The sequence below is a fragment of the Lottia gigantea genome, assembly GCF_000327385.1.
Source record: "Lottia gigantea unplaced genomic scaffold LOTGIsca_132, whole genome shotgun sequence".
Lineage (NCBI taxonomy): Eukaryota > Metazoa > Mollusca > Gastropoda > Lottiidae > Lottia > Lottia gigantea.
This window is the reverse complement of record NW_008707463.1, coordinates 4,063-17,841: the sequence shown is the minus strand read 5'-3', so window position 1 is coordinate 17,841 and position 13,779 is coordinate 4,063. Positions and strand designations below refer to the sequence as shown.

The 13,779-nt window shown below is 31.7% G+C and overlaps 2 protein-coding genes across 2 annotated transcripts; one reads left to right on the top strand and one right to left on the bottom strand.

Moving 5' to 3' along the window:
- Positions 1-3,654: 3,654 nt before the first annotated feature.
- LOTGIDRAFT_172352 (hypothetical protein) lies at positions 3,655-5,973 on the top strand (the record flags this gene model as incomplete). The annotated part of the gene is made up of 5 exons (XM_009049230.1): positions 3,655-3,775; positions 4,004-4,183; positions 4,341-4,508; positions 4,702-4,875; positions 5,642-5,973. 5 exons carry the CDS (start codon positions 3,655-3,657, stop codon positions 5,971-5,973), a joined length of 975 nt encoding a protein of 324 aa, XP_009047478.1.
- A 3,422-nt stretch (positions 5,974-9,395) lies between these two features.
- LOTGIDRAFT_172351 (hypothetical protein) lies at positions 9,396-12,674 on the bottom strand (the record flags this gene model as incomplete). Its single annotated transcript, XM_009049229.1, has 3 exons — positions 9,396-10,745; positions 11,936-12,082; positions 12,522-12,674. 3 exons carry the CDS (start codon positions 12,672-12,674, stop codon positions 9,396-9,398), a joined length of 1,650 nt encoding a protein of 549 aa, XP_009047477.1.
- Between the last annotated feature and the right edge of the window lie 1,105 nt (positions 12,675-13,779).

Genomic DNA, 13,779 nt, shown 5'->3' with positions numbered 1-13,779 from the left:
TCTGTATGTAATGCAAACTACTTTGTCTTCTAATCATATGTGTGAAAGTAATCTTCTATGAATATAAGGTCTGTAGACAATCTTTTATAAGATATCTAGAGAAATTTCTAAAAGGTGTGAAAGTAATTCATCTATAACGTTATTTTAACGTGACGTATGACGTCAACAAAGTCATTTCATTAGCTCAAATACATGTAAATACAGAACAGTAAAACACTATTTCATTTCATTAGCTCAAATACATGTAAATACAGAACAGTAAAACTCTATTTTATTTCATTAGCCCAAATACGTGTTAATACAGAACAGTAAAACTCTATTTCATTTCATTAGCTCAAATACATGTAAATACAGAACAGTAAAACTCTATTTCATTTCATTAGCTCAAATACATGTAAATACAGAACAGTAAAACTCTATTTCATTTCATTAGCTCAAATACATGAATATACAGAACAGTAAAACTCTATTTCATTTCATTAGCTCAAATACATGTAAATACAGAACAGTAAAACTCTATTTTATTTCATTAGCCCAAATACGTGTAAATACAGAACAGTAAAACTCTATTTCATTTCATTAGCTCAAATACATGTAAATACAGAACAGTAAAACTCTATTTCATTTCATTAGCTCAAATACATGTAAATACAGAACAGTAAAACTCTATTTCATTTCATTAGCTCAAATACATGTAAATACAGAACAGTAAAACTCTATTTCATTTCATTAGCTCAAATACATGTAAATACAGAACAGTAAAACTCTATTTCATTTCATTAGCTCAAATACATGTAAATACAGAACAGTAAAACTCTATTTCATTTCATTAGCTCAAATACATGTAAATACAGAACAGTAAAACTCTATTTCATTTCATTAGCCCAAATACATGTAAATACAGAACAGTAAAAGTCTAATTCATTTCATTAGCTCAAATACATGTAAATACAGAACAGTAAAACTCTATTTCATTTCATTAGCTCAAATACATGTAAATACAGAACAGTAAAACTCTTCATCTTATATTACACTACTAAGCCATGATAACCGGTTGCCCTCCGATAGTTTTGTTAAAAAGACATAGTGTATGGGAGATAACTCGTTCCAGACGTTGAGTAGCACTCCGGTTACAAAACCGACCAGTCATTCACATGTAGAAACACTTGTCGGACCTACTTGTATATTTCCAATTATTCATATAATGTCTCAAGTTATTTGCGGTATGAAAAAGTAATCCATATTTAGTAAGAACCTTCAGAAGTCCATTACACTGTAACACACAACTTTTATGTTTTGACTCATACCAGTCATCTCTATCTACGAGTCCAACAACATCTACTACCAACCCTATAACATTCCCTGTCAGCAGTCCGGCACCATCGCCATCTACCAGTCTAACAACATCTATTACCAATCCTACAGCATCCCCCACTTTTAAGCTATCAGAGGCTGGAATAGAGACAGATGTTTTGGACTACACAAACAGCTACAATGAACAATATTTCCCCCCGTCGTTACTGCTGAAAGATAAATTGTATTGTTGTCGAGGGCAAGAGAGATTTCAGACTATATACTGCTGTCTTTGTTTCATTCCTGTTGAGTATGAATTTTTTCCCTGTCGCCGCGCCAATTTCTTCTTGAAGCTTTTTTTTTCATTTAGTGAGTTCTTTAGGGTTATGTAAGGTGAAGAGTGGCCTGTCCTAAGTTAAAACAAAATGGTTAAGTTGTGAAACCTGAAGGATCGTTTGGGGAATAGGAAGTATCATCAATTTGTAATGTCTTAATACCTGTCACAAGTCCCTAGGATCGGTCCTAGCTAAGACAGTTTCGACGATATGGGTTCAGTTTATATTTACTGCCAACGTGTTGTAATTCAAACTAAATATTAACTATCTTTAACGGTGTTATTTATCTATTTTAACTATATTATAATATAGTATTGATATATTGAATTGTTGATGAAACAAGAAGTTGTGACCAGGCTTTCATATTGGAGTTTTCAGCCAAATTTTTAGAAAGGGTATAGAAGGTTTAACATTTGATAATCCCAAAATACATGTAAACACAGAACAGTAAAACTCTATTTCATTTCATCAACCCATATACATGTAAATAAATAACTATAAAACTCTATTTCATTTCATTAGCTCAAATACATGTACATACAGAACAGTAAAACTCTATTTCATTTCATTAGCTCAAATACATGTAAATACAGAACAGTAAAACTCTATTTCATTTCATAAGCCCAAATACATGTAAAAACAGAACAGTAAAACTCTATTTCATTTCATAAGCCCAAATACATGTAAATACACAACAGCAAAACCCTATTTCATTTCAAAAGCCTAAATACTCTTTGTTTCTTCAGTTTTTATCTTATATAATACTTCTTAAACAAAAACAACCGGTTGCCCTCCGATAGTTTTTTTCCCAAAAGAAATGACCTAGTACATGGGAGATAACTCTTTAAAAACGCTACGATAGTCTTTTAATGATCAATGAGAAGCATTTCGATTACAAATCTGAAATTGTATTAGCAATTTACATGTAGAAACATGTTAAAGCTATGATGCCTAATTAAAGAAAAATTTAAAATCATTTTAAGCTCATCTGTGATGGGTGGCAGACGCCTTCTCTCATCTATATTGGTGATCCATTTTTTATTTGGTTATCAGAACGGTAAATAGTACTGAATAAGTCATCTTTTATCATTATTCCAGTCGACCCAGCTTTAAATCGTACTGAATAAGTCATCTGTTAGCATTACTCCAGTTCACCCAGCTGTAAAATAGTACTGAATAAGTCATCTGTTATCATTATTCCAGTTCACCCAGCTGTAGATCGTACTGAATAAGTCATCTGTTATCATTACTCCAGTTCACCCAGCTGTAAAATAGTACTGAATAAATCATCTTTCATCATTATTTCAGTCGACCTGGCTGTAAAATAGTGCTGAATAAGTCATATGTTAGCATTATTCCAGTTGACCCAGCTGTAAATCGTACTGAATACGATCTGTTAGCATTATTGTTCAAAAGATTTCTTAGCTACGTGCCATGTAAGAACAACATGATTTCAAAACGTTTAAACGTTACCACCAAATGACAGGAAATATACCAGGATGAAATTCATTACACATATCTACACAACATGTTCTCTGTTTCTCAATCGATGTAGTGAATCATACCACGCCTTCTCTGTTTCTATATAAACTCACACAATTTTCACTGATCATAAAACTCGATTATCGAATCAATATGATGGTCAATGCTAATTTGATGTTGATGGTGGTCTTGCTGTGGGTCGGAACATTACCAGTGGCGAGTCCTAAACGTTACCCCTACATGGCGAAAACGTTTTGGGAAAAATTAAGTAAGTGTAGCAGCAACAGCTTCAAAATTGAGTAACTATAGTGGATATTTGGGGGAAAAATTTTTCTTTTGTATTTTTTTTAACTTTTTTAATCTCAAATATCTTGCGCGTTTAACCTTACCCATATCCCCACTACACACTAGGATTTAGCTGAATTTAAAATTACAAGTTTGTCCTATCACTATGTTTGTAAGATAGATGAAGAATAAATATAATTTTATACATCTATATTATTTTGTTGTAAATTGTGATAAGTATAATCTACCAATAAATACGATGTGGATTCCAAGAGATAGCTGTGAAGACAATAAACGATTCAAGTGCAAAAGAGGATATGTATCACAAGTTCAAACAACTTGTAAAAACGGAGTCTGGATTTTGGAACCAGCTTGTCAAGGTAAGAATCAGTTTCCACACAGGCTCTATACATTGTAGATTTTGCGGACAGGGTATTTCGTTCGGAAGTAAAGTCTACATTGGTATCTAATTTATAAATAATATTGAATTGAAGTAGAAAAGTATTTCTTATACGAATTAAAATGAAATAGATATCTAATGATATTTTTGTTTCACTGTTAGCTGTTAGCTCAAAATCCCAAGTCATTGTCTCTTAAATGTATTTTAGTATTAGCTGTAGAGTGTCCACAAGGTGTGAAAATCACTAACTCTGGTGATGTAACAGAATCAAGAATATTTGGTGAAGATTTTAGTTATGACTGTAAAACTGGCTACACTAAGAATGGTGGAGTTGGTACTCTGAGGTGTGGTGTAAATGGTACTTGGACAGAACAACAAGCTTGTCAAGGTAACAGTTTTTAACTTAAATCTATGGAGATAAGGGAGGTAATGCGATCGATTGAGAATTCTGAAAGGGGTATTGGAAAGAAAAAGGTTGAAAAAATGTACTCCATATCAAAATCTCAAGTCATTATCTCATAAATTTATTTTTCTATTAGCTGTAGAGTGTCCACAAGGTGTGAATATCACTAACTCTGATGATGTAACAGAATCTAGAATATTTAGTGAAGATTTTAGTTTTAACTGTTCTGTTGGCTACACTAAGAATGGTAAGACGGGTATTCTGAGGTGTGGTGAAAATGATATGTGGACAGAACAACAAGATTGTCAAGGTAACAGTTTTTAAAATTGCGAAATTGTAAGACTTTATAGGGATAAGGGAGGTAATGCGATCGATTAAGGATGCTGAAAGGGGTATTGGAAAGATAAAGGTTGAAAACCCTTGATCTTGTCCGTATATGAAAAATTTTAACCCATTTTAACAAAATCTCAAGTCATTATCTTATAAATTTATTTTATTACCAGCTGTAGAGTGTCCACAAGGTGTGAATATCACTAACTCTGATGATGTAACAGAATCAAGAATATTTGGTGAAGATTTTAGTTATAACTGTAAAGCTGGCTACACCAGGAATGGTGGAACTGGTACTCTGAAGTGTGGTGAAAATGGTACTTGGACAGAACAGATAGCTTGTCAAAGTATGTGATCAATTTTTTGTTGTGTAACAGTGTAGTTGTAAAGACAAACGTATAGCTGAATCTTATCCAATAGTATGTGGTGTGCCTAAACTTAAAGTAATCGTATTTATAAAGGAATTGGTGGTGTCGCCAACCTTCGGAGACAGGGGATACAAATACGGAGATTGACTCTATGGGTGATTACAGTCGAGTTTGAATTTTTATTCTAAAACATAAGGTATTCGTGTTTAAAAAGAAGCATGGTGTCACTATTGTAAATCTAATGACATATTAAGTTTTTCTTGAACTACAGAAATCAGTCGGGAGAAATGATTCAGATAGACGCTGTATGTGACATCGAAAGTATAGAAAACTCATTCTGAATCTTTTATAGTCTGTAATAATGGTTACGTTATAGCAACTAAGCAACCATCTGCTTCATAATGTTAAGCCATAACGTACTTCGTCTTATACCTTGACTGCAATAGCCACCCCTGTTTGTAAATCAAGTTTACGGAATTTTGTAATTGAAGCTATTTCGTTCGCGAATTACAGCTAATCAGAGTCCTAATAAAAGGTCGGTTAATAATGAGCCATAATGTTTACAGTGTTTCTGTCGAGGTCTCAGCTCTGATTGACTTCATTCGCTTGCGTACAATCCAATCAAACCACTGCATTCTGTGAGACAAGAAAGTTGGCTATTGCAGTCAAGGTATTAAACAAAGTTTGATGCTGTGTAACTGTTTCAACTATCTTGTACTCCATAGAAGCACGATTATTTTTTCAGGTGAGATAACGAATGAAACTTATGTTGAATTTTTTACATATGGTGGTTTTCCAGCCAATTGTCATGAGTTGTGTACTGACGATACCAAGTGTGGTTTTACTCTACAAATTGTCGGAAACTGTGTTTTCTATCCAAAACCGATCCTGTACACAAATCCAAATTTGGTAACGACTCTTTCCGAATGTATAAAGAAATGTAAAGATAACACAGAATGTTTGACAATATCTCACCATTTTACTTGTACTTTATTCAGTGCCAACTACACCACGGTGGCTAGTAAATTCAGGATTGTGAGTCGAGACGATGCAACCATTGTAACTGGTCTTCATTAGTCTTTGTTGTTATTAGAAATAGTTCATAGTTTCTAGTTGATAAAAAATTACAAGTTTTGTCTGTTTATGTATTTTATGGTCGAAAAGGGTTTGTGAAAAACAGGTTATTCATATCACAGTTGTAATAAAGTTTCTAGTGAAATTGTTGTTTTATTTTGGACATCCGTTTGACGTGATTTCTTTTAGCTCAACTCACCGTCGAAATTTTAGCCTTCAAATCTATGTGTGTCCAGTTTCCAAATTTAAAAGTTAAAATGACGACTCATGTCATGTATAGATATAACATATATATAGAAATAGAAAGTGAAATTCCTAGTCAAATATGGCGAACTGGCACGAATTTCTCCACCTTGAATAAATCTACCGGGTCGACTTATAAAGGGATTTATACTAGAAAGACTCCTTGGCATCTAGCTCGTATGGAACTCTACACAAAAACCACTTGCGCTTTCACGTTTGAACGTTAAAATACTTGTGAAGGTAGGCTTATGTCCATGTTCTTGGAAGATTTCCAAGTATATAGAGACACTGTAGATCAAGGGACTATGGACTTGAGTGATTTGGGGCTCCTTTGTCGGGAAATTTTGTTGACATGTCCTCTTGTACTCTGAAACCCCTCTTCTGTTAATCAATTTAATGACTTTGTGTCCCAAAATTTGCCTTTATTGTTTCTTTATCAAAGGGAAATAACTACAGACTTGATATCTGTAATCTGCTATGGACATTTTATGCAAATGATTGTATGTAGTTCTTGCTATTTTTAGAAGTCCTCTTTCTCTCTCCCTTTTGGGGTTTTTGCATGACTCAGATTTTATGATATGACGAGAGATTAACAGACGGAAGAATAATTCTAAAAATAGTCGTTTTATGTACAGTGCCAAACGGTTGTTGATAAAATGTAGTGGTCTACTTTCAGTTTGGCTAGCTCAAGAATTTGATGGTCATGATATATTGAATTTTTGATCAGAAACTAAGTAGTGGCCAAGCGTTTGCGCGACATGTTGGGAAGTTTTCTACGAGATTTCTGGAAAAAATTATAGAAGGTCGAATTTCGTGTTTTAACATGTAAACAGATGGCAGTCCCTATCTTTGATTGAACAAACTTGCCCTTGCCCTTACTTTTTTTGCTTGAAGGGCAACAAACGATATTTATTTGGACATTGAATATTTGATATATTTATGCAATCTTCAGAAGTTATAGATTCGTATAATCCTTTTAAATATACCTCAAACTAGAAATTCGAAAGTCTTGTTGACAAGGTCTATAACGGAAATTACGATGTGTGCATCATTTAGCGGAAATGGCTTTTGCTTTATGTGGGTCTGAGCTGAAAATCATTGGCGTTTAATACTGTTATTATAACATGTTTATCATATACAATACATGTTCAGTGAGTTAATAACACTGTGTAATAAATACTGTTATTATAACATGTTTATTATATACAATACATGTTCAGTGAGTTAATAACACTGTGTAATAAATACTGTTATTATAACATGATTATTATATACAATACATGTTCAGTAAGTAGAGTAATAAATACTGTTATTATAATATGTTTATTATATACAATACATGTTCAGTGAGTTAATAACACTGTATAATAAATACTGTTATTATAACATGTTTATCATATACAATACATGTTCAGTGAGTTAATAACACTGTATAATCAATACTGTTATTATAACATGTTTATTATATACAATACATGTTCAGTGAGTTAATAACACTGTATAATTAATACTGTTATTATAACATGTTTATCATATACAATACATGTTCAGTGAGTTAATAACACTGTGTAATAAATACTGTTATTATAACATGTTTATCATATACAATACATGTTCAGTGAGTTAATAACACTGAGTAATAAATACTGTTATTATAACATGTTTATCATATACAATACATGTTCAGTGAGTTAATAACACTGTGTAATAAATACTGTTATTATAACATGATTATCATATATAATACATGTTCAGTGAGTTAATAACACTGTGTAATAAATACTGTTATTATAACACGTTTATTATATACAATACATGTTCAGTGAGTGAATAACACTGTGTAATAAATACTGTTATTATAACATGATTATCATATACAATACATGTTCAGTGAGTTAATAACACTGTGTAATAAATACTGTTATTATAACATGTTTATCATATACAATACATGTTCAGTGAGTTAATAACATTGTGTAATAAACACTGTTATTATAACATGTTTATTATATACAATACATGTTCAATGAGTTAATAACACTGTGTAATAAACACTGTTATTATAACATGTTTATTATATACAATACATGTTCAGTGAGTTAATAACACTGTGTAATTAATACTGTTATTATAATATGTTTATCATATACAATACATGTTCAGTGAGTTAATAACACTGTGTAATAAATACTGTTATTATAACATGATTATCATATACAATACATGTTCAGTGAGTTAATAACACTGTGTAATAAATACTGTTATTATAACATGATTATCATATACAATACATGTTCAGTGAGTTAATAACACTGTGTAATAAATACTGTTATTATAACATGTTTATTATATACAATACATGTTCAGTGAGTTAATAACACTGTGTAATAAATACTGTTATTATAACATGTTTATTATATACAATACATGTTCAGTGAGTTAATAACACTGTGTAATAAATACTGTTATTATAACATGTTTATTATATACAATACATGTTCAATAAATAAGTATATAATGGATAACAATCACTTTATTTCTTAAATACAACGTTTCGACAAGATTCCACTGGAAGCAAAGCATAAATATATACAAACATGTAACGATAGGATGTAATGATAACTATGATGTATAATGGAATAGAATACCTAGTGTTAGTAGATAATTATGTATTACTATCACTATCCTATAGTTGTTACATTGTGGCATCATTTGTAGATCGGTGGTCTAAATCTATAAAGCCCAGATGAATCAGCCCTTACAAATAAGCCCCAATCATTTTTTTTAAAATAACAGATCAGTAAAATCAATAAAAAAAATAAAAAAAAGGTCTACAATGTACAATATGAATGATATGACAGATTATAAACAGTCATGACTATTCATGTTTTTTTCTAGAACATAGTTCCTGTTTCACAAATTGTTATTTGGGATAATTTCAGTGTTCCAGTCATTTAATAGGTAAATTATTAAATTTGATTTGACAATCGGATTAGCCAATCGGATTAGCCAATCGGATTCTTGAAATCTTAATTAGAGCAGAATGGAAACTAGTAACCGAAGTAATTGATTTATCAAACCCGGATTTCGACTATAACACTCAATGATATTAGAATCTGAATCTAAAATAGCATAAGAATCTTAATCCGAATCTAATCTGAATCTAAACCCAGATCTAGGCCTTAATCTGCATCTAAATATGAACCTAGATCTACGTAATCTGAATCTGAATCTGAATCTGAATAATAGTATTTTAAACCTGCAGACACCTCATTTAGATATTTATAATCATTAAACACCAAATAATCATTCTCATAATCATCATTCTCCTTATTTAAATCATAGAAATCATAAGCATCACCATAATCATCATCAATTAAATCTTGAAACCAATATCTAATATCATTAAAAGACTCGAACTGATCAGGCAGTGAAAATCGTTTAGAATCTTTATCTTTAAATAGAATAAATCTAGTTAATGGTTTTCCAACCATAGAATTAAGTTCTGAAATGAGGTCATGAATTGCTCGACTTGTATTTTGTCTGATAACTCTTCTACAAATTTCTTTAAGGTTCAGATTGTTGGCGAAATGAATGAACTTTTCGCTCGGTTTTTCTCTTAAAGTTTCCGACAATGATGCTTTAGATTCCTCAACTTCAAAATGTAATATTTGTGTAATTTGTTTAAATGAGCCACCACTTAAATACAAGATTTGCCTTAATTCATGCCTAGATTGTGAAGAAAATTCCTCCAGAGATAACTGACCATAGGAGATTTCTCCATCAGCGGAGGTTAAAAGTTGCAGGTTGACATTTTTATTAACAAGAAATTTGATAAAATGGACTGTTTGATCAATTTGCCATAATGATGGGAATCGGAGTACATTTTGAATAATAGTGTTACCATTTAGACATGGCTGATTTAAAGATTGTTTACAACCATGAGATAGAAGTAAATTAAAACATGTTAAATCATAAACATTGTTTGTTAAATCTATGTATTGTAGAGCAGATCGACCATGGTTATCTACAATATTCACATCAGCTCCATGTATTAATAGTGTTTCTAACAATTTTCTATCATTTTTCATACAAGCCAACATTAAAACTGTTTTCCCACCTTTATCTTGTATATTGACGTCTGCACCAAGATTGAGTAAACTATCAATACATGCAAGATATCTGGGATAGTATTCACGGGAACATAACTCTTTCACTACTGAATTGACATTCATCATATTTAATTTTTCTTTTATCAAAGTAAATCCGATGACACTAAGGTGAAGTGCTGTATGACCCTGATTGTTTTGTCTATTGACGTCACAGGCTAAAGTAGCTACAAATTGAAAATTATTCAAAAGTGAGGCCACCATTAACGGTGAATTACCGTCATTATTTATAAGATTAAAATCTAATTCATAATCAAACAAAAAACTAAAATCTATATATAAATAATCCATATGAAAAAATTTAGCTAAAAGATGGACTATATTTTCACCTGATGATGTTAAAGAATTAATATAGAGACCATTCTGAATAAAAAAACATAGAGATTGAAAATCATTTTCACTCAGAATATATTTAACTAATTGAAGGTGATTATCAACATGATTAGTTAAAACATCAACATTATGTTGGATTAAAACATGAAACAATTCCACATTCTGACGTTGTGCTATTTTATAAAGAGTTCGTAGACCAGACTTAGTGGAAAACTGTGAATGCCCCTCCTGATTTTTTATATTGGTATCACTGCTTTCAATTAAACATCTTACAATGTCTATTTTACTGCTGCTGACAGCTGCATGTAATGGTGTTTTACCGTACCTGTTCTGTATTTTAACATCACAGGTACTACAATGTATCAAACACTTTACAATGTCTACATAACCCTCCTTTACCGCTATATGTAATGGTGTATCTCGGTGAATGTCCTGTAAGTTGATATTACAGGTATCATACTCTATCAAACACTTTACAATGTCTACATTACCATCCCTTGTCGCTAAATGTAACGCTGTATAACCTCTATGGTCCTGTAAGTTAATATCACATACACCACTCTGTATCAAATTATTTACAGTCAAGGGATTATTAATCTTTACGGCAATAAATAAAGATGTTCTGGTTGATATTTTCAAATTAATCTGTAATAAATAAAACAGTAATTATTTAATCATGTAATTATAAGATCCTGTCTCAAACTAACTCAAATATTGGTATTTAACCATTCTGGCATTGGATTTGTCCACTCAGATCCCCTGCAAGAGCGTCCACATAGCTAATGATATCTACTTTGTTTATTTGTTACATTCCACATATTCTATGAACGAGGGAGTTGCACCTGTTTCAAAACAATCTCTCTCTTTAGCGAATTTTCTGTAGCCATTGTCAAATCATTCTCGATTCTTCGTGTTTTGAAGAAGAGTTTACTTGATAATGAAAATATATAGTATCAATGGTAAACTGATAGTCACAATAAAATATCAAATGTATAATTTTGCTCCCGAACCCGCGGGCATTATGACAAATAATCCCGACAGAAACCATGCATTATACATAAAACACTATTATAGATATACTACTCCTTCCTTTAATTTGAGCAACGTTTTAATTCACATAATAACAATTCTAATATTACATCTACTTCTAAATGTCCTGATTATAATCTACATGTATGTCACGAATTTAGACATTTCCATATTAACAAAAACAAACATACCGGCTGACCAAACTCGTTAGCGAAACATATTGCTTCATGTATTGCTAGTCTACAATTATACAGATTAACAGGACGTCCCGACTTCTTCAAAACATCTTCTAATGTTTCCTCAGATAGCAAGTTGTCAGAGAAAGCAGTTGTAAGTTCCTACAAAAAGATATCTAGGATGAATAACGCCAAAACAAAATAAGTGGGGGTGGGGGGTAAGTAGTAGGGGACTGGGAGAGGTTAGGAGTTTTGATTGGAGATGGTGAAAACTTAGGGTAAGGTCTGCTACAAACTGTTTTTAAATTTCCTTTTCTAACTGTCATTTCACACAATATTTAAATTTTAAGGGTTCGGGGTTTTGATAATAAAACACACATCTCTCCATTTAATTGTACCTAGAAACCATAATTCAGTCAGATTTCAATAAGACAGTTTCGTCTGTTTCAAATGAACTGTTTCATAGGTTGAATTTTTTATGAACCCGAGATAATGTAAGACTGTTAGTAATATTATGAGTTGATGTTTTAAGGACAATAAGTAACAGCTATTCTAGAACCACAATGATGGGACGGTAAAAAACTAATATAAATCTAATTACCTGGATAGACAAATCAGCCAAGCTCTTACCCTCTTGAAAGCTTGCCATCTCTTCCACTGGTAGAAGTTTTCCATCACGTATATTTTTAATAAGATTGTTTAAGTTTAAACCCTGGAGAGAATGTCTATTCTTTAAAATTACTGTAGCAGCCATTCTCTAAAATATATAACTACATATAGTTGAATTAAGTCAACTAGTTGAAAACCCATATGTTAGTAGTCGTCACGATTTTGCATAAACAATGTAACATCATAAAAATAACAATGCAACGTGCATGTAAAACTATTTCAGCAATTTAGATGTTAGACTCGGAATATGACCAGTCAATCGTATGTTATTCTGTGCTTGCGCGTGGGTGCCGTTTTATAGACTTCTATTAGCCCATTCAAGTATGTTCTGTGTAATATATGTAATATACATAAAATTATATAGTTAATAACTGAATAGCACATTGATTTACTTGCATAGCAGTTGACAGTCTACCGACTTCTGTTAAAAAAAAATTATGAGATATAAAATTCCGTCAGAATAACAGGACATCACTAGACACATTTCTGAACAAAATCAGACCTCTCGGAAAGTTTCCTTTTCAGCCGACATTTTATTAAAAACTCTTTGGTCTAAAGTCTATGCTACGCCATTTTCGGGTGTCAATCATACCATGGTCTGAGAAACGGGAATTGATCTGCTACACCATAGAACTATAATATTACAGTTCTATGGCTACACCAATCGGTTATAATGTAAGTCAAACATCGTCCACGCACTGCTTAGACTAGAGATGTCTGGGTGTCAGAGACTGTATGAAAAAGACCATTCGGATACCCCAAATTTCAGAATGAAGGTTAGCTTGTAAACGAAATAAATAAAAAATTAATTCCGAGAGGTATATTTGAAGGAATTGTGCAATTTTCGTACAGGTCTAGTATACCTGAAGACTATTTACATAATTCAAGGACCAAATCAACACCCGAAAATGGTGAACCTTAAGAAAAGGATTCTTTTTATAAAGAGAATATAAAAACTTTAGATCCCAAGTAGGCTACTATATATAATTAAAACTAAAAATTCAACTTACGTGATAGAGAATATAACAGGTTTAATAGATAACTATTAGTGAAGTATTGTAGAAACGTTGTGTTTGTTATATAATTGTGACTAAGATAACTATTAGTGAAGTATTGTAGAAACGTTGTGTTTGTTATATAATTGTGAGTAAGATAACTATTAGTGAAGTATTGTAGAAACGTTGTGTTTG